This window comes from Dysidea avara, chromosome 4, assembly GCF_963678975.1.
Source record: "Dysidea avara chromosome 4, odDysAvar1.4, whole genome shotgun sequence".
NCBI lineage: Eukaryota > Metazoa > Porifera > Demospongiae > Dictyoceratida > Dysideidae > Dysidea > Dysidea avara.
The window spans coordinates 16157561-16180366 of record NC_089275.1 but is presented as its reverse complement, the minus strand read 5'-3'; the positions used below and the strand labels follow the sequence as shown (position 1 = coordinate 16180366).

Below are 22806 nucleotides of genomic sequence, written 5' to 3'. Positions count from 1 at the left end.
TAAAGTTTTACTGATGGTAACACAAGATGGTAAATCATTCATGTAAATAATGAAGAGTAGGGGTCCCAAAATACTCCCTTGGGGAACCCCAGATAGAACCGGCAAGGGGGTAGATAATGACTGACTGCATGCCAAAGCTGTAGCTACATTGATTAGTTATACATAGCTGCAATCACATTATTTACTCTATATAGCTAGAGATAGTATTTTATTGTATATACATGTATATACTTGTAGCTACTGTTTTATTAAACTGATGCTATAGCTACATAACCAAATCAAAGTACAGTTTAGCAGTTATAGTTGAATGCCAGTGAATGGCTTGATTTCCTCCATCAACATGTATAATTATAGTATTAGTTGTATAGGTCAGTATGGCTAGCTATGATTATTAAAAGTGCATGCGCGCCTATATGCTATAACACTACGTACGTTGCACATGACTTTATAAAGGGGAAACATATTACCCGGGGAAACACATATCACTGTGACTTGTAGGTCGCTAGCGAGTTAGTGATATGTGTGCGGGGAAACACGGATCCCTAGGGATATGTGTGCGGGAAACACGTTACCCGGGGAAACATATATCACTGTGACACCGGGAATGTTTTATAAAAACGCGCCGCCAAAAACCAGACTAACAGATTACTGAATCCTTATAATTTCAACACAAGTGACTAAACAACTAAAATATCTAGGTCCTGTGGAAGCGATTTTTTAAGTTACTGGTTGTATAGACGTTTTATTGAACTTTAGTAGTTTTTTCGAGTAAAACAAGCTCTTTGAAGGCTTGTATCTGAGTCACTGGGAAGAAACACGCCAAAAACGCTTCCACAGGACCTAATAAATTTAATATACAGTATCACTATGCCCCAGAAATGCCAATAGAGCCTACAGCTTTTGCTGTATTTGGCGGCGGAAAAACATGGTAGTGACAGCTGGAGCTGAGCGATGTACGGGCTGGCTTACTTGTGTTGCTACAACAAATTGTACTGTTCCACCTGCCTCAAACTACACTGTAGCTATTTAAATATGAAGGGCTTCACCTTTATTTAAAACTGCTAGACTGATTTTATGGGCTTCTCAAAAAATATCGATAGGTATTCAAAATTTTGAATGATTGCCCGTGACTATACCGTAACCCACCTTTATACATACAAACCATCCATTCTTCTTTCTTCAGCATTGTGTGTTCTTTCATCAGCACTATAGTGTGCCTGATTTCCCACCAATATCAAATGACTGCGGTTGGTGTTGTAAGGTGTACAAGGGCTCCATCTGCTGGGAGTAACCTAATAGGCAACTTTCTTTTGATCATTAACCATACCAGCATGAAGCTTGATAGTTAACCTGTTTATGTAGGATAGCTAAAATTGTATAAGAGCAACTGCACAAAGATGCTTGGGTGCTATGCCGTCACAGAAAGGCATCTTTTTCCAGAAGTTGGCTTTCCGCCCAAGCAATACCATAACGCTTTCCTAGTATGTATTATTGTTATAAATATGTATTATGTAAAGTGAATAAGTTTGCCTTTCCAGTATTCTGGAGTGTATGAAAACTGGATGTAAGTTGTCCAATGCACTAGCACGTGCTCATCCCAGTGTCTGTTTACTAGAAAGAGTAGCATTAAGAGGTATACACTGATGACAAGGCAATACAACTTCCCATTGTCATGATGTATGAGTCTGAGAAGCCCACTTCCTTAACTGTATTGGATGCCTGCATGCATCAATTTAGCAACTATGAGTGTTAAAGTCGTCAACTGGAGCTGCCAAAGATAAAAATAACCTCCAGTTCTGAACCGAATACCTGCCTAATAAAGCTATATGAATCAAGCAATGGTTAGCTAGATATATTTGTCATCTTCAAGTCTAATGCCATTTCCTTCACCATGTAGATACTGTGTTCTGTTCTACCTAATAAAAACGTTTTTAGCTCCATGTTATATGGTTGGTTTTGAGTGTTTGGGAATTAACTCTAAGTCAACTACCCACCTCTGAAAGTGAGAGATGTACACTGAAATCTAAGACTAGTGAAATGAATCTACTCTTCCAAAGTTGGCTGTGTAAAAAGCTGCCCGTAACAATCAGTTATTGTGGTATAATGTAACCTCTTTGGGCAGCAGACACTTTATTTGTGACATCATAGAAATGGTAATAAACTTGCAGATGCCCTGGAATCAGTATAGGCCTGGTTTCCATTCATTGTAAAACTTGTTGTAGCCATGGTGTATGTGTTATCAAAAGATTTATGCCAACCCTTGAGCATTCCTATTGGTAAATTTTTATAGTTTGAAAGGAGTAGCTAATCCCTGTCTGTCAATTGTGTGACAAACAGAATTAAGGTGATCTTGGAAGTAGGAAGAAAGTTCATATTGAAATAGTGCTGCTCAAGCTTACTCGTATTCACAGCAATGTCTGTCAAGAACAGTACAAGAGATTGGGAAAATAAACAGATCCTAATATTGTTTATTGAATAATTAACACACTGTACACACTAAAAATTCTCAGTACTTAATCAAATGTTAACTCGTAGTCACATGCACACACGCACATATTATCCAGTTGGATAATACATTAGGCTTGTCTACTAGAAATAGTAATAGTGTCTCCTTAAGCAGCTTATGAAATTTTAGGTATATCCTGTTGTACTATAAATAGCCCTTTAAGCAAACTGTTTTAAGAATACATATCAGTATGAGCTTTTGCAGTTGAAGGTTGAGTAGTGCCAACATCGTGTTGAGGTGACAGATTATGATCACATGCTTATTTCACACATACATACACCCTAACTACAGCTGTTATTGTTTACCATAATCACCTGATCTATTTCGTTAATTAACTCGGTTTAAATTGTACTAATGTAAACCTCATATAATGTTATAATTATTATTGACTGGATTTTACAAAACCAAGCTTCCACACATGTTGACTTTAACTACTTGAACATTCTGTATTCTATTGAGCTACAATTTTCACACAACTCTTTCATTGCATTATGGAATATATAACAGATCAAAATTTGAAAGTGATAGCATGCTCCTACAAGTCATAAATCGGGATGTGTGTGTAAACCTGGTATTGTCAAATTTGGTGATAGTTCACAGCTTATTAACCTGTAGGATTGCTCTGGACCAGATCTCTTAAAACAATCTGTAGTACAAACAGGCTGATACAACCCAGTTATTTGCCACAGTGCACCAAGGCATGTACAGTTACTTGGGAAATTGTGATATAAAAATCTAAAAGTAACGGCACGTTGCCATGGAGGTTATTGATCTCCTGACATGTTGGTTGCAAAAAAAAACAAAGAAATTTATTCTAGCAAAGCAAATTGTAAGATTTATATGTTGTTTCATTTACATAGAAACTTCCCATTTGTAGGAAATTTCATAAAATACACATAACTCCTTCCACAGATAATTTGCCTATAAAAATTTCATTGATACTAGTGTGTGCAAAATACACTATATAAGTGAGACAAAATTTCCTTTGAAGCAGATTTTGTAATAGTATTTATTATCATGTGACCGAATTTTACATAGCCAGTCTTCCACACACATGACTTAAGAGATTATAACTCAATGTAGAAATATACCATCACCTTCAAAGTTTGAACTGTGACTTTGTAATGTTATGGAAGTACTGTGTGAAAATGTCAGGTCAATAATCATGCTGGCAAACCATGATACAGTTGGTCAAACCTAAAAAATTGATGTATGTACAAGTCTGGTTTTGTCAAATCATTTTGTAGTATGTAAAAGTTGAGCTGGATCCTGAAAAACATCTAAAAATGAAAAGTGGATTTTTCTTAATTAAATGAATTAACATTTCAGCCAACCAGATATAATTAGTGGTGACAGCAAAAGTGATGTGTGGTTTGGCTCCATTACAAGCTTGGAAAACAATTGTAATTGATATTGCACTTTAATAGCTTCCTCATAGGAAATGTATGGTGAAAACTTTGATTGACCATAAAATTAATAGCAAGAGTTCATAATATAGTAATGGGAGAGAGTGTCCAACTGTCAATATACCCTGTACAAGCACACTGTGTTAAGTTTCTCTTTAATTAAATCAATACCTGTACTGGTGATAGAGAACTGTTGATTAGCGTTAATTGGTGCTGATAAGGTCAAGTCTTTATTCTTTGAACAGAGTCAGGTGTAACTTAACACAGTGTGTTCCATGGAAGTATTTCAGTTAGACACTCTCCCCCACTACTATATTATGAACTCTTGTTAATAGTGTGTCAGGTATTTGAATGGCAAAATTTTGAAATGCTTTAAGCAAGTCAAGCAGTGTTACAATTGTGCAGATTGTGTGTAATTACATCCACGAGTTATTACAGTAAAATGTTTTTGAGGATCCAGTGCAATGTGTACATACCATTTTGAAAGGAAGCATAAGTGAAAATATGAAAATGTGGTGAAAATGAGCTAAATTCTGACATACTCCAGCGGTAAGTATAATTTTAAAGAAATTTTAAGCAATTGTAATTTATAGAATTTCAATCAACTTTTGGTAAGGCAACAATACCTGGAATTTTCCCGTTTTAACCAGGGATGGCAGAAGTTCATAACTGTAAACACCAGCAGTTCATGGTTTATGCATTGCCTTACTGCACTATACGGCTGCTAGCTACCTGTACATAAGTAGATTGCAGCATTGCACCCATTCAAAATGGCCACTGTAGCTAGTTTGCTGTGTGTCTCTACTTGTAGTGGTAATTGAATATACTGTAATCCATCAATTGAGGTGGAGAGCTATTTGTTAGTATACTACCTACAACATGTACACTACACCCTATCATAATCTTGTAAGTGGTAAGTTATTTGTGCATATGTATACAATACAAAAGCCATTTTTCTATACATGGTTGATACTTTACAAGAGAAGCACTTTCTAAGACCAAGAATTATGGGCTAACATTTTCACCTAGTAAAACTAGCTTACATAATGCTTATACTCACTTTGATGTGCTTGATTGACATTCCATAATATACATATATACAAGGGACGAAATTTTCACGGTGCTTGCATAATTTTCTGTGAAGATTTCATCCTATGTACTATGTATAACTAGGATTGGTTTTATACTAGTAATTGAGTGACCCTCACAACTTAAACTGTCAACATCTTGTGCTTTATTACATAGCATTACATGTTTTTAACACAATAGCCTCATGGCCGCAGCTGATAATAACATTACACTAATTGTAATCATAACAATTGCTAAATGTTGCTCTTACACATGCATACATCAAAATTGATATACTACAAATTTCCGGTATAAACACACACTAAAATGTTTTTACCAAATGATATGTACATTAGGAGTTAAAAACAGTTACACTTTCTCAAGCCACTTTCAAACATGTATAAAGCTACACAGACTGTGGTTGCCGTAGTACCCTTTATAGCAAGTTACTGTATGGCTGTAATATATATATTTAATGCTGAATTGAAATGTGATCCTAAAAAGCATAGCCACTTTTAGTAGCCACTTTTAACACTCTATATATAACAAACAATTGCAATTAAGATAATTCATGATTGCTTTGATCAGCCCACATAGCCTGGTAATTATCAATGCTTTGATTCTCTCTTAACAAAGAAAGTATATTCAAGATATTAGTGCGATTATAGATTTGTAAAGTATGTAATCCTCCACAGCACATACCACATCAGATCACAATACATACCACAAACACCATACTGTACATATCTCACTGCTGAATGATATACGATACTGTACATGCACATAATATTGTATACACCAGTATAAACAAAGATACGTGCAGCGGGATTGAATGTAGATGTTAACAAAGTGGGAGAGAATAATCAGCATTTACCATTTTTGGTAATGTTGTAGTATTATAGATGCAGTAATGTAGAAGGGAAAAATTTTGAATAACTGAAATTTGATTATATTAACACATCATGTTGTAACTGTACTGTTAATGATATTACATGTAGTACACAATATAACAAGGTTTGTAAGGATCTCCGGATACAGTCTACAAAGCATTAGGGTAGTCATTCTATAACTTTGAGTCAGCCACTCTTGAGAGGTTTTACCATTATAGATACTATTCCACATACATTTTACAGGTGTACTGTATAAGTAACAGTATACTCTTTGTATTAATTTAATGGGTACTTGTTAATTGTGAAACACATTGCTATTGTTTTGGCTGGGTGTCATGGAGCTGTTTCAAGTTCAGAATATTCAACATCTGGAATTGTAAAAAGTTCTGCTTCATGACATATCAGGAGCAATTGTGAGTATATATCAGGATCCGGAACCACTGATTGGAGTAAACTAACTATGTTGTATATACATTGTACTCTATTTGGATTCTTTACTTAAATTGCAGTCTTTATATTTGCACACATGTAGACAGTAGATTGCTACTTATAACTGACAAGTGCTCATACCATAGTGGTGGTACATCCACATACTGTATTATATACATGTATACGTACATTGATAAATTCATACACTTACATACATATGTAGGTAGATGTTTCCTGCATAATAAAATTTGCTGTGCATGCAATTTGTCATTAATTTTAGTGGGTACATGCATATGTCTTCTATCAACCACCAGCAGTCAAAAATAGATACATAGTGTATAACAGTAATTCACCTAGAAAACATGTGATGCCATTGCTAATCCTTAGCATGAAATGTCTGTTTCTTCTTTTTATAAGTTATCAAATGACTATATGCATGTATGCCTAATTAGGCCATCATTATTATAATTATGAGAGAGATAAACGTCATAATAATCGACAATTACATGAACAAATAATTACAAGAGGTCAGGAGTCCAGTCTCAGGGTTACCAAGTTATTACTAAAAAGTATGGAGCCCTGGCAAGACCAAAAAAAATATAATAAACTACATATGCTTGTTTCCCGTCACCCAATAGAACAAAAACTGATGCGGGCAGGAGGTGATTATTGATTTTTAATTATACACTTGACTCTTGTTATTTCAGTCTCTGACTTCTAAGAGTATCCCGATCTGGAAGGCCATCAGGTTTGTACACCTATGGCTATGCAGCCTGTGGAACAAGAGTGGAGGGACTTCCATCCTTCTACTATGTTTATATGCAAAGCTAATGCATTCACCTTAAAGCTCAGTCACTCTGTGCCATGAAATAGTCCTTAATAGTGCATTCACATGATCTATTATCAAATAATTAAAATTTGGTGGCTACCTAAAAATTGATGCGGGTGGTGACGGTAAACAAGGAATTTAATAATGATGGTCTAATATAGGCGAGAAAATCTCAGATCCCAGAGCTGTTGCGGCTCCTTTGGCACATACCTAGAGTGCATATTGCTGGGGATCAAGTCAACCTGATTTTTGAGAGTTCTTCCATGAGCATCTGGTAAAACTCAGATATCCCCTTGGTCCTGGTTAACACTTTTCCCCAATATCACCTGCTCCTCCATTGTCTTTTGTAAGTCATTGTCTGATAACAATGATGTATATTAATGAGTTTTGCGCATTGTTTAGATTTTACTAATCTGGTTCAGACTGGTTAAAGGAAAGTTTAAAGATTGTGTGCAATGTTAACTATACATTGTTAACTGAATTCACTGACCAGTTGTACAGTGTGACATTGGTGATCACTGAAAGAATGAGCAAGAAGGCTTGCCAAGTAATCCAGTGAGGCCTACAAAAGAGACATGATAATAACGTGTATAGGCTAGGTGTGCCATGTGGACACTTGCAAATGTGCATGATCGTTGGTTTTAAATAATGTACATTTGTAGCTGTGTATCTGGTGATTAGAAATGGTCTAAAATGTATCAGTTTCCTTGTCAATTTAAGAGGCCCCAATTCCAAAGTTATGCTGACACAATTGGAACAGGGTAATGCTCTGAAGCTCCTGCATGGATATTCTCTGACATGTTTTTCATTCCTTCTCCCACAGTATAATAAGCAAACTAAGACAGTCAAAATGTGTGTAGTATTTTAACTGCCTTATAACAACACTGGTGGCTACATACAGTGGAACCTCAGTTATCTGAATTTTCAGTTAACCAGATGCCAAAACTGATTGTTTTAGAGTGATAATTTTGCAAATGTATTGAATACATTACTTTAAAATAATTTTGCAGAGTTATGGACCTTCCGCTATCTGAACTGCAGGTTGTCCCCCAAATAGGTATACAAATAGGTTTGTATATTCCACTGTATGTGCAATGGTAGTATTCACTAGAGCATCCTCTTGTTACTCCAGACTGCACTGCAATATGACCTAATGCTCATTATGATCTCAGATAGGATCTTGATGACAAACTTGTATGGTCACCAGTTAGCTAGATCTAATAATATTATGTGTATTTGATTTATCACTATAATTTATCCACATAGTCAGTGTTGGGGGTAATGCGTTACATAATAATTATTACTTATGTGGTAACGAAGTAATATAACGAAATATGCTGTAAAAACAGGTAACTCAAATTACTTTACTTGTAAATGTAACACGTTACCTAAGTTATGAAGTTACTGTAACGAGACTAATATTATTCACTGTTGATATTTAGCCAGTCATTGCTATTTAGGCCGGTGACCGGCTAAATATAAGGTAGCTAAGTGTTCCTATTATGGGACACTTAAGGATGATTGAATATTACTGCATACAGAAAACTCATAGGGACTTAAATTTTGGACCAAAGACTCATCAATTAGTCTATTAATTTCAGTCAAAAAATTAGCCATATAGCATAATCCAATAATGAGAACTTGTAAGGTGTCTCAATGTTGTTGGTGTACATAACTATGAGACAGTGTACATATTATGGGACAGAAAACTGTGCAAACTATTTCAGTATCCTCTAACTTGGAGCAGAAATTATGTACAGCAATAAACTTTGGATCAGGTACACACCAATATGTTCTATATAGAATATTAAAATTTGATGTGTATTGCTTGCAAGAGAGCAGAATGTCTTTGTATGGCTTCTGACATGTAAATGTCCATAATTATAAGACAGCTGATCATATTATGAGACGGTTCTACTTTCAGACACTGACAGTTGCAAATAGCTGCTAATTTATGTGAAGGTACACTAAAACATTTACTAATACATTTTTAATAAAAACAAAGTATATCAACAGTCAGTGCAGTAAAATTCCAATGCAGAGGTAGATATAACCACTGTATGTGTTTCCTTCACCTCAGATGTTACTGAAACACACCGAAACTAACTCCTTAGCGAAGTGATTACTTTTTCTACCTTTTGAATAATAGATAATGTTTCAAACAACATGTTATGAAGATGAGATGCTACACATGATTGCATTTCATCATATTCACCAGCTTTTTACAGGGTCATCTTTAGACAGCAAAATTAAGCTTGATTTACATGGTTCTGACATCTTCAACAACTCTCATCATTTATACACTATTTAGCTAAAAATTTTTACACACTTGTGAGAACTGGCATGTCAAAGCACCTTTATAGCATGCTATGCACACTGAAGTAAGTGCCTAATATATAGTAATTATAGCGCAAATTATCAAAGTGTCCCATAATATGTACTGTCTCATATTAGGGACACTTACCTTACACTTCGAACATGAACAAATGGCAAATTTCAGTTTTGTCTGAAATACATGTACTGTTTCCTTTTCACTTGATACTTACTAGTGGGCCTATACTCATTGCAAAGAACCACCAGAGGGTTGCTGTGAGTTGAAGGATGTTTTTCAAGGTGGTTTTTAGGTGTGCGTTCTATTAGGATTTTTGCCAAAAACATGGGCGACCCCTATTATGAATCCACTATCGTAGTTCATGATACTTGCTCCAAAATTAATCATTCTGATCTGTTACGTAGATAGCTAATACAGTAGCTATGCATATTGATATCCACCTGACAATTACGTACTAAGATCTATTTAGTGGTTAAAGTGTATCTGTAGCGTATACGCAGTATGTAGCTGCTAAATATCAGCAGTTTGTGCATGCATAGCTAAAAAGCTAGTATACAATGATATGTATATTCAGTTACATTCCCTGTGTCTGCTACATAATAATTGTACAGCTAATGTGCTAGTCTATAATAAGCATGATCATGTATAAAGTTATGCTAACTGTTCAAGCGTGCTAATGATCTTAATGATGTCATTTTCACTAGTTATGTGTCTTGTCCAATAAGAGGCTCTTGAAATTCTTTGTAGTTAAAGTCAACATCTGGCACTGCATTTACAAGTTCAATTGCTCTTTGCTGATTATTTCTATTCGATTGTTTGCCATTGTGCAAATGGTTAGACAAGAAATTACTAATTTTTCCTGTAACTTTAGCCAAATCAAAACAAGTTAGTTTGTAAATATTGATTTTTATGTGATGTAGTACAATGCATACCAGTTGGAAAATAGCTATGGCTACTGAAATGTTCACTACAATGTAGTTTGATGTAGTGTATAGGGAAGTAACAAATACTACCAGTAGATTTAAAAGGTTTAAGAGGTCAAGCATATTTGCTCTGTTACTCTTAAATGGTAAGATCAGCTCACGTAGCCACATCATGACAACAAGAATTGATATGCACACCTTTAAATTAGTATTTTTGTCCAATGCAGACAGGCCAAAGAATATAGCTCTAATCAGAAGTTGAATACCAGTCCAGTAATAATATTTGTCCTTGTATGGACCTAGATAAGCATCAAGTAATGGCTTGAAATGGTTTACAGTTTTGAAGCATGACAACGTTCTAGTAAAAATCAGCAATATGTTAAATGGTATTAATATTAAGAAAAGAATAAGGCAAATTGTGAATAGGAAGGTGAATTTTACTCCAAACAAAGGTATATTAGCATCCACGTACCACAGCAGGGTAGTAGTATTACTAGGTAAATGAGTAATCGTTGTATAGAAAAATAAGACATTAGACACCGCAAGTAGCACTTTAGTATAAGATAATAAAAATAGTGTGGCTAACACAGGTAATACTCCACTTGCAGTGATTTTCTGTATTGCAATGGAGTAACGACTTGCTAAGGTGAGTGATAGAGCAATGAAGATGAGGTACACAGGAAATGCTAGTTGCAACCACATTTTAGCATAATCATCCATACCATTGTAAAAACAAGTTTCAATGCCCAAATCAAGATTAGCTAGTGATATGAATGTGTACATCACTGACCTGTCTGTTGGAAAGAAAATATGAGTGTTGATACTTATGATGTTAGCATAAAAGAGAAATGAATTTATATCACCATCAGTTACAGTGAGGTTAAGAGTGAAGAGTAATACCACCAACACTAATCCAGCTATTCCAATTGGAATGATGATCAGTAGAGTGATATTAGAACATTGTTTGCATTTAAATGAACCAAATATGGTACTGAAAGTCTTTGGGCATTTCCCACACAGCTTCCCAGATCTGTTGTGTTGACACTGTGAGTCAGGAGTGGTGAGGTTAAGGTGTGATGAGTGAGGTAGGCAATAGTCTTGTGGACATTGTAAGGACACATTATAGTAGTGTGAGCCATTTACTGTATCAGCAGTTATCCAACTATTAGCAGGACGAGGGATAGTTTGTTTATCAATATTGCAGTTGGTGAGTGATGGTATATGTGACGATAAGATAGGATCACACTGGCATACTCCTTCTAAGTGGAGAGTGAATCCCACTGGACATGGTCGTAACATTACTGTGTACACTTGTGCAGAGTTTTTCAAATCTCTTGAATCTTCTTTTAGGATTAATGCACACCAATGTTCATTACTGTGTACAATTCTGTAATTTACAGTTGTACATTTATTGGAACTTTGATGAAATACAACTATGCCATCACTTCTGCATTCAAAACTTGAATGATGTTCAGTATTGTATTTAAATAGCGATATTGTTCTTTCAACATAGCTATCATCATCTTCAATGTAAATGAAGGTAGTTGACACCATTTCACCTGGGTAAAATGATCCTATTGTTTCACCTTGACAATTGTGTGTCTTATTTTCATTACATGAACAAATATGTTTTGGTTTTATTATTGTTAAAGGCGGTTCATAGCGGATAAATTTTTGGTTAACATTTAAGGGTACAGATGCCAAAAATGCTGAGGTTGGATCCCAAGCACAGTGCATCCAAGTCCTGGGAAATTGTAATGATATATCATTTTCAATATACATAATGGTATAATTTATCTTTTGTCCCATCTGAAACTCATTGTCTAAATTTCCACGTTCACTGATATACTGTACAGTGCATAATTCAACTAGGTAATTATACGTGAACGCAGGATAAAAGAATGGATATTGTAGCACGTTTAAAGAAATGTTTAAAACAGCATTTTCTTGAACATATATTGCAGGTGAATCAGTTAAATATGTCAAAGAATTTTTGGAAAATTCATTATAATCATTAAATTGTAAAACACTATAGCTCATTTTAAAGAAGAGGCAGGTAAACAATGGGCACACTATATTAGATGCAATAATAGCCTTTTCAAATATCATTTTGACACTGTTCCCATAAATGATTTGTTGTGACTTGTATACATTGTAAGAAATTGTAACATCTGTAACCAAAACTGACATGCAATGTTGGTAGTAATGTTTGTAGATATCATGATTAGCAAACAAAATCAGTGTGTCTCTGTTATTATGAAATACACAGTTTTTTATATAAATGGATAAGAACTCAGTATAGTCATTTTCAAGATTGAAAGCTAATATTACATATGCTTTAGAAATGTTAACAAACTGGCAATTAATCACCTGTACTATGTTTTTCACATGCTGCTCTTTGAAACCAGTGTGTCGGTAATATAATATGCTATCAACTTCATAAACATCAAAAGGATCATCTTTATCATCATCATCATCATAATCATCTATAGAAACAACTGGTGTTGGGTCATCATATAGTGTAGAGTTATCATTGCAGTATTCATCCATTGACCTATTGTCTAGATCACCAACAAAACTGCTGTTGCTAATCACAATTTCTCTCTGACCTGAGCAAACATTGCAGATAATCAATAAAACTTGAGAATCAGCCATATGCAGTTGCGTTATTACAATGTTTAAATTGTAACTGGCATTGCACTGCTGAATTTCCAATGCATATATACGTTTATTGTCAGTGTGGTATGTGAAGTTTTCAATGTAAAGTCTGTGTGTAATATTTGACATCATGTGATTGTTGTTACCATAATATAATATTATTAAATAGTGCGAAATCAAATTTGACAGAGCAGTATTTCCGAATGAGTTAATAAATTTGATGCCACATATATTTTGATAACAGAATGAAGTGAAATATGTGCACGTAACATGTGTACTGTTAGAGACAAATAAGCTTGCAAAATCTTTGTCTTTATTATAGTGCAAGTCATTTAAAAAGCTGTGGTTGCTACTACATTCATACATCACAACCTTAGAGATTGTGATATTGCTACTACTAACTACAATAATACCACCAGGTGAAGTACAAGTAATAATGGTTTTAATAGCCCCTCCAGTGCTGTCTCCAAGTAGTGAAAAATTACTCACATTATTTATTGTCAACATTTTGTTAAGAAAATATTGTCCAGGCAGAAACTTTAGCTGTGTGTTAGAGGTGAAGTATTTCATGGAATTGTTGAGGTAGTACTGTAATACATTAGTGTTATCGTTGGTGGAGTAGTTGTCATCAGGTATCACATAGTAGACAGTAGCTTCTGTTGTTTTCAACAGTGATATTGCTATTAGCAAAAAGCAGACTATTGTATAAATGGTGTAGTAGATTGACATTATTGTATCTTCTGAATGACTCTTCTGCGTACTTGTATGTTTCCACACAGATATACAGTAATTGTCTACAAGACAATCACATAGACATTACTTAACCCTTAAACGCGCACGCGAATTTACGAAATATTGCACTGAAATCGCAAGGGCCATTTAAGTGGCCCTCCATATTTGGCACAGAGGTGCGCGCGCTAGGATTACGTGATCGTGAAACGGTTTAGTGCAACGGAAAGCCACGTTTCTGGGCTTTAATTCGAGCTCAAGAACTTTGTGCTGTGATTAAAGATAAGCGAGATATGGATGAAAGTACTGTTGTTGATCAACTTTTCTATAGCGACACCGACAATGACTGGAACAACTCGGACGAAGAGGACTCTTTTGTCCATGGAGAAGACTCTTTTGTCCTTGATAGGCTTACTAGGGAACAAGACGGTAAAATGGCGGACAGATGAATCGGTCCTATCACTTCGCCTGCCATTATAGATGATTATGGCGATGTGGAAGAAAATGATCGTGAGGAAGAGTTCAGCAACGACGAAGAAGACACCGAGGAAGAAACAAACGATGATTATGAAGGTATAATGCTTTTCACATGTTTTATATCTTGAGTCCTGCTTCTTCTAATAGTTGATGTGAGATATTGTGAAGGTCATGATGAGTCAAGCCATCCCGGACCATCTGGGCTACATAGTGGAGTGAGTGATGGTGGGATGGGTAGCCTGGAAACTGAATACCCCTGTGGTGGTTCTCCTGTGGCTTACGATGGCTCTCCTGTTAGTTCTTCCCTGCCCTCTCGTTCTTCTTCTCCACATGCCCCATTTTCACCTAGTGATAGAGGCAGGGACTACTCACCATCTCCATCTGATCCTTTGTCTGGTAGAAATAGAGGGAGGGGTAGAGGTAAAGGAATGGGTAGGGGAACTGTGTCTCCAATGGATCTTGTGCCTAGTCGAGGTAGGAGGAAAGGTACTGGTAGGGGTAGAGGTACCGGTAGGGATTTGGCTATCAATAATGCTTCTACTCTAGAGTGCTGTTTCACACCTGTGAATGATTGTAGGACCATCAAAAGCTTTATGGATCAACTGGCTACTAAACTTTTATGTCAACATAGCTCACGCCAGCATGGAGGACGTCAATCACAGGCTCTTCCACCTCAATCGCTTGCGAGGCTTGAGGAACGCCATTTCATAGAGAACCTTGGGACTGACGGTGACTGTGCAGTGTGTTCTGACCGGAAGACACATAGAAAACGTACTAAGTATGGCTGCGTAAAATGTGGAATGGTTCATTTGTGCCTTGAAAATTGTTTTAAGATATACCACACCAAGGTAAACTATAAATAAATAAGGGGTGTATGCTATTTACTGTGTTTTAGACTTTTTACAGGTTCAGCCGATGTATATAGTTTAGATGTGTTGACAGTATTATCTGTTTAGTTATGTACAGAGCTGTTTGTAATTCAGGTTTTTCCACGATTGTGGTTTTTTTCTCTGAAATCACTTGGATCGGTGGTTTCTAAATGAGGCAAACCCTTTACTGAGTAAAGATCCCAGCTCTTTAGTGTATATATTTCATGTACATTTTATGTTTGAAAAGTTTTTCAAATTCTAATGCTAATAATAATACTTTATGTTTGATGAACAGTGCATGATAAAATGGATTGCTGTTGGTATTTGATTGACCAGTCACCAGAATACGTCTTGGTAGCACGTTGAAATGCCACAGTGATTGTGTTGGAGTTCTTTGTTACATGCCTACAGGGTAAAAATAATTATGAGAATACGACAATTTTTTTTTCAATTCACAACTACCTGAGAGTTATAGCTATGTCAATGGAATTTCACCACCTTGTATCAAGGGTACCACCCTTTCTAAACACCAAGTATTGAGGCGAATGGACAGAGGAGCTGCCTACCATGATGATTATTTCCAATTGATGCGCGTATTGCTGTGGATAAATGGAGAAGTATTATCATGTACCACGGTAGTGGTACATAATAGGGATCAGGCAGAAATTTTTCAAAACACTCTAATAGAACGCACGCCAAAAGCAGCCTTCCGGGCTTTAAATTTTATTTCTAAAACATTCTAGACCTTTCTTTTGTGTTTACAACACTAGCCAACAAGTATTAAAAGTAAGGGAAATGGTTTTAGGTGTTTTTTAAAATTTTGAAAATGGTTAGATTCTCCATCTTCTTCTTTCTTTCTTCTTTCTTCTTTCTTTCTTGTTTCGCGCGCCTACAGCTCGTAGGAAGTAGATATCAGCCCTAAAAACGTATGGCGTATTTAAAAAACATTCGTACCCAGGTCTGTGTGGTATTAAAATCTTCCCTCTCTAATGCGATTGCGAGATATAGAGCAAGAATCACTCTTCGAGACGCCATTCGATCGAGAAGCCATACAGATGATAATATAGAATTGTTTAAAATTCCATTGCTTTAGCTCACAGGACTAAAATGCATCAAGTTGTATCACACTAAACATTAAACATAACTATTGTTCACTGAAACTCGGGTTTTAGACTTCCTTCATTACGAGACAGTGAAGGGGGTGTGGCCCGCACCTCGTCACTTAAACTATTACTGTACGCCTTTCGTGTATACTTTCTATTATATTCTTCAGCTGTTTACCAGCTAAGAGTCGACATAACAAGGCTTGTAAGCTATTGGAACACACTGGTAAATTTCGAATTGAAAAGGGGTGTGTCCCTTCCGTACGCGATTGAAAAATAAAAAGCGGGATACTCCGTATACTCAGCACTTTAATTGGAGTCTACCACGTTTTGTCAAGCGTGTGTTTTACTCGTGTTGAGATTTCGCACCGCTTCGTTGCAGTAAACGGTCACACTAGTGGATTTATCTACTCGTCAAAGGAAAGTGGTATTGTTTACTGTATTGTTAACTGTATTGTTAACTAATTGTTTATTAAACTTATTTATGTAATTGTTTATTGCCAGTTGATATTACAATGGGTTTCTTTATTAAACAATCATGTACTGTTGAACGTATATTTAAGAAGTAGTCCATGTGCATGGACATGAAAAAAATCATGAAACTAGTGGGGCAAAAAAATTATTAATTTTCAACAAGTAGAATAGGGATCAAAGATTTGATTTTGAAAAAAACTGCGTAAACAAGAAGTAATAGGGATGATAATCCACAAAATTCTATGCATCATCAGTTCAAAGCAAGTTATTTGAATAGTGTACACTCAATTTGCGATTCCTATTTCAACTTGTGGTTAAATTTTGTTAAAATGTTGAAATAGGAATCGCAAATTGAGTGTACACTATTCAAATAACTTGCTTTGAACTGATGATGCATAGAATTTTGTGGATTATCATCCCTATTACTTCTTGTTTACGCAGTTTTTTTCAAAATCAAATCTTTGATCCCTATTCTACTTGTTGAAAATTAATAATTTTTTTGCCCCACTAGTTGATAAAAACATATTAATAATATAGAATAAACCCCAGGTTATCCACCGTCTGTGTACCAAGTTACAAGCTGATACATCAAGGATTTTCACAGATACAGTCGTATAAAGACGTGCGGTTACTTCGCACAATTGTGTGAATACCACAAGTTTTTTCTAAAATTCATAAATACCTGAGAGTTGCAGCTATGTCAATGGAATTTCACCACCTTGTATCAAGGCTACAACTCTTTCTCGACACCAAGTATTGAGACGAATCGCCAACGGAGCCACCTACCATGACGGTTATTTCCAAGTTATGCGCATATTACTTCGGATAAATAGAGAAGCATTAATGATAAACAATTGATAGTCACGATGGGTAAACCCCAGGGTATCCACCATCTGTGTACCAAGTTTCAAGTTGATACGTCGAGGATTTTCAGAGATACAGCCTTGTAAAGACGCGCGATTATTTTCGCGAAAGTAAGCATAAACTTTCGTGCGTTTTCGGTGTAATAAATAATAGGGCCATTATAATGGCCTTTGCGCGTTTAAGGGTTAAATGCCTACTCTACAATATATTTCTCTGTTACCAATTTACATACAGTAATTACATACAACTTGCCATTAATCAAATATTCTCCTATCTACCAATATGCATGTACAATTTAAATAACTACATGCTCGAGCACCTCACCATTAATAAAATACCCTTCAATGTAGCTAACTATATTAAGCATGTATATAGTTTCATGATATTTAAATAGCTATATGCGTAGGGACCACTGTTTATTGTACCATCTAGTGCCAATGCAAAACTGAGATTATTATTACTACAGACATGTATAAAAACTGAAACAAATATGCACCATGTTTCATGCTTGGTTTCATGTAAACAATGCTATTTGCCAAAACATGTTGATATGCAGATTGCATTTTAAAAAGCAAACCACCTTTGTATAAATGGAACTGAAAAAATCATTCAAATTGAATGGTGTAGTGTTTATGCAACATTTACATGTATGCAACTCACATGAAGTAAACACCATCAGCTTTTTATGTTTCAACAGACTTTCAGTTTTGTGAGTCAACAAAGTATCAACAAATGGTGAGGTAAGAATGCAAAAAAGAAACAGCAAATGACATACAGTATTGCACCTACATATCAATATTATTCCCAACAGTGATCAGTATGTTCAATCAGGAGCAGATCCAGGGTTTGGCAAGGGGTGTGGGAGGGGGTGCACCAGAGTGGTAGGCACATGGGCAGGGGATCTGGGGGGCCCCCCAGAAGCCAAAGGTATTTGATACATATATATCATCAGGACTGAAATTTTTGATGCAGAGCAGTTTTATGCACATACATTATATAGTAATAAATTATGCTCTCTGTGTGGTCTGCACTGATCAAACGTTGTAGGGATCAGTTACAGTCATAAGTAGTTCAGTTTAATTTTCATATACAATGGCATACAAAGGACCATATGTATTTTATCTGCAAAAATCTTAGCAGCATAAATCTGCCCTTAAGATGGTGCTGCAGATCCCAGTTTTCATATATACTTAGCAACAGTGGAAGATTCTTAATAGCATTACATGCGGTGACTGTTCTATTATAGTATTTGACTGACTGCTCTATTAGAGCATCTTGATCTTGTTTAAAGTTTTACTTTATTATAACTTTTTTTTGGGGGGGAGGGGGGGGAGGGGAGGGAGGGCATGTGCCCCCTTGGATCCGCCACTATGTTCAATAGTTCATTATATTGCAATATCTTTAAACATATTTCTAGTCTGCAAGGTTCTGTCTATTGCATAGTGGTTAGCACTATTGTAAAAAGGCAAAAGCATTAAGCAAATACTGTAGAATAATAATGATGCAGAATTTCTCAAACCTAGTGCAAATTTTAAATTTAATGAAATTTTGGTAAGGTTATGTAGCAGCGGATTAAGTAATGACTCTTTAGTTAAAAGTAGTACATACAGTAGTATGCAATGTTTGCTACATTTAATCCAATATTTTTTGTTCAAAAGTTTTATTTGTTACATGAGTCTGAATTGAAGCCAAGGATGAGTGTTAATAACTAAGATATTCTACTACTGCTGATAAAACTGGCTTATAATTATATCCAAGTAAAAGACAATCTGTACTTTGATGGATATGGCTTCATATTTAACTTACAAAAATACATTATGCTGACACTACATTTCAATTGCCAACATTGCACATTTGTATGTAATAGGATGAATGGTTGTGGTATTTGGGAGTAATAGTGCAACCATTGTAAACAGGAAGAAGTAAAATAGTGCAAGGCAAAGCTGAACACTATTTCTTTCCTGTTTACAATGCGAGAACAATTAATCACAGCCATCCATCCTATTATAAATTAATCCAACAGCCATAACAACTGTTACTAAACAAAATCTCAAAAATAGCCACTGCAAAAGACCAATCATGCTTAGCAACCATTGCCTAGCAACTGTTTATATGGTCCCAAAGTGACATTCACCTTAGCAATGGTTAATAAGCAATGGTTCTGAACAACCATATTTTTGTTATCATTAAAATCATTGCAGCTATTTTGTGGCTGTCACATCTGATTTTACAACTTTTTCACCCAGGCCACACCCTTTTATAGAGCTACTGTAGCATTATAATAAGTAGCTAGCTACTAGGAAATCTAAATCCATGCAAAAACAGCCAATATGGCATGATGGGCATCTAGCACAATGGCAACACTTAGTCTAGTTGTCAAACTGGACATGTACCACATGTACTTCCAATAGACACACACCACACCAGATTAGTATTACAGATTTAACATTCTACCTTCATGACACATCACGGCACGTTACGGCATGCCCTACACAAACCACCCTTCCACCGCACCGAGCTCTAACACATTACTTCACATGATAACTACATAGAAACATCACATCACATACATGTACACACATACGTACATACAACTCTTTGGGGGAGGTAGGGCAACTGAGGTGAGGCGCATTTGCTTGAAAGGGAATCGTGTGTTATCACTGTCCCAGTTGTGCCACGCTTAATGCTACCATTGATGATGTAACTTACAAGACATTAATAACGCCCAACAGTACATACACCCAACAGTGCTTACGCCCAACAGTGCTTACGCCCAACAGTACTTACGCCCAACAGTACTTATGCCCAATTGTAACTTTACCCAATAGTGCCTATACCCAACAGTACTCACGGCCCACAGTACCTATACCCAACATTACATTACAACACTCTAGCATTACCAACATTAAGTGACAGCCCACATTACAAACATCTAGTCGCAACAAACATTACAAACATTAAGTCGCAACAAACATTACAACATTTAGTCGCAACAAACATTACGAACATTCAGTCGCAACAAACATTACAAACATTCAGTCGCAACAAACATTACGCACATCGCAACAAATAACCACATGTAATCGCAACACATAACCACATTTAGTCGCAACAAATATCGCACATATAATCGCAACACATAAGCACATATAATCACAACATATAACCACATTTCTCCGCAACAAACATAGGCACATTTAGTCGCAACAAACGTAACCAGTTTGAACATAGCATTTATTGTTATGTCGCATTAGTGATAACACACGCATCTTTGGACTGAATTACTTTTAACTAAGTTCAGCAATTTGCGCCCAATTTCCCCCAAAATAGTTGTTAACAGTGATATAAAACATAACACATGATGATGTATATTTTTGCAGAACTTGTGTCTATTTGTCATACTTGAATTAATGTTCCAGTACTATTACCATACACATACAATATCAAAGCTCACAATGAATACAACATCATGAGTGACAAAATCCAATTCTTCCATTGACTGTAACTCTGATTTACCATAGCACTCATTACTGTTACATTATGACTATTTAATACTGCCACATGTGATGGTAATTAACCCTTAATGACATCAGAATCTATGAATGATGTAATGTATATAGTAGTAGTATATAATCAATATGTATCTGTGTATTATTATCACAGTGGTCTTGTTGAACCATAAATAGTGTCTACCACTACTGGGACAAGCCATCAAGTTGTGCTGCTGCCCCCCTTTGAATAGCTTCTATGTACTGACCGTAAGATTTAATGACAAATATTATTCTACTTACCATGGCTATGGGATGTGCACAACCATAAATCTGTGACATGTTTTATGTGAATACAATGTATCCTCTGGTGATATTCTATGTACCCATATATTTTCAATGAAACTACATGATTAGCTTCAGCGGCCGTATCACTATGCACACAAAACCAAGTTATGCAGGGTAATGTGAACCTACACATGAATATGCATGATGGTAACAAGTGCTACAAATTAAATATGACGCATAACTCTAGTACATTTGTTAATGTATCCTGGTGACATGTTGGGATAATGTACAGAATGAAGAGTTTGAGTTGAATAAAATATCAGGGATCTTCATGAAGTGTTCAAATGTAATAAGGATTATTAGTGATTATCAGGGTTCCAACCTTGTTAACTATGGAGCATATCTACTGCATAGTAATTAAGAACACGTGCAGAGGGATCTATAAAATTGTTACTGCTGAAACCACAGGTGCATACAGGTGAGGGCAATGAAAGGTTCTAGTTTGAATGCGTTCTGAGCACGAGGATCGCCCAAAACAGATGGGTTCACAAACGCAGATTGTAAGTTGTGCGCTGTGTCCATGGAGTGTGGGGCAGTGGTGTAACCAGACTTGTACCGACACCAGGGCCCAGTGCAATAAGTTGAAATCGTATTCACAAGTGAAGCTATTTGAGTAGCTAAATTATCGAAGTGATAATTATTTCTAGAGGCGCTTATACCAATAACTTGGCAGTTTGAAGTGATTTCACAATAACGAAAGGTAATATAGCTGTTTTGCAGCCAAAAATGGGTGCAAGGTCTCGATCGATTATTCAGTAAAATAGTTTTTTTCAACTACTCTATTACTAATTCCGTGGGCGTGACTTGATTGCTGACACCCGGGCCTGGGCCCGGGTTTAGTTACGCCATTGGTGTGGGGCTGTGTAATCGAAGTTACACCCGTCAAATGTTTGATAAGAACAGCTGTACAAAAGCCTTGTCACGGTGATTGCATAGTTCACACTCAAGAGTGAGTGGTACTGTAGTAGTGGGGTGCATGCACCCTACTTACGTATGCTAGGTAGGGGAATCCCCGCAAATAAGTTGGCGTGTTGGCAAGTTATTAGGTTGGTCAAATCACAGCAGATTTACATGAGTGATTGTGGTGGGAAGGTAGGATGGACTGCTAGGGGGCAGGTTGGAAGTTTAAAGTTGCGTTGCACTAATAATTGGGTTGAATTATCGGTAAAAGCCGATATTAGCTAATTTTACAAGTAGCAGTATCAGTTACAAAGTGGAGATATTTTGTTGATTAACTAAAACCCACAATCAATCATTGATGACGGTAATGAACAGGTGAAAGTAAAGCTGTGAAATGCAGCATACAACACTTAACTGTTTATAACTATGTAGGCTTTTTTTTTTTTGCAAGTATGGCTGCCAGGCTATAGTAGGCTGTGGATATTTATTGGCACCCCACATAATGAGTCAATC

At 36.0% G+C, this 22806-nt stretch overlaps 2 protein-coding genes across 8 annotated transcripts in view; one reads left to right on the top strand and one right to left on the bottom strand.

The window, feature by feature from the left end:
- LOC136253289 (collagen alpha-1(XI) chain-like) overlaps positions 1-18866 on the bottom strand; it is a 29039-nt gene extending 10173 nt beyond the window's left edge. The window contains exons 1-3 of one of the 7 annotated variants that reach the window (XM_066045926.1): positions 18218-18866; positions 15579-15715; positions 9025-15521 (exon numbers count right to left, since the gene is read on the bottom strand). In XM_066045926.1, coding sequence (XP_065901998.1) covers positions 10165-13770 — 3606 coding nt within the window. In that variant the 5' untranslated portion in view covers positions 13771-15521; positions 15579-15715; positions 18218-18866 and the 3' untranslated portion in view covers positions 9025-10164. The other 6 variants (XM_066045927.1, XM_066045933.1, XM_066045928.1 and 3 more) reach the window with 6 other exon arrangements.
- On the top strand, positions 13919-15397 carry LOC136253291 (uncharacterized). The gene is made up of 4 exons (XM_066045936.1): positions 13919-14199; positions 14251-14343; positions 14395-15095; positions 15143-15397. Exons 1-4 carry the CDS (start codon positions 14064-14066, stop codon positions 15170-15172), a joined length of 960 nt encoding a protein of 319 aa, XP_065902008.1. The 5' UTR covers positions 13919-14063; the 3' UTR covers positions 15173-15397.
- Positions 18867-22806: the final 3940 nt, after the last annotated feature.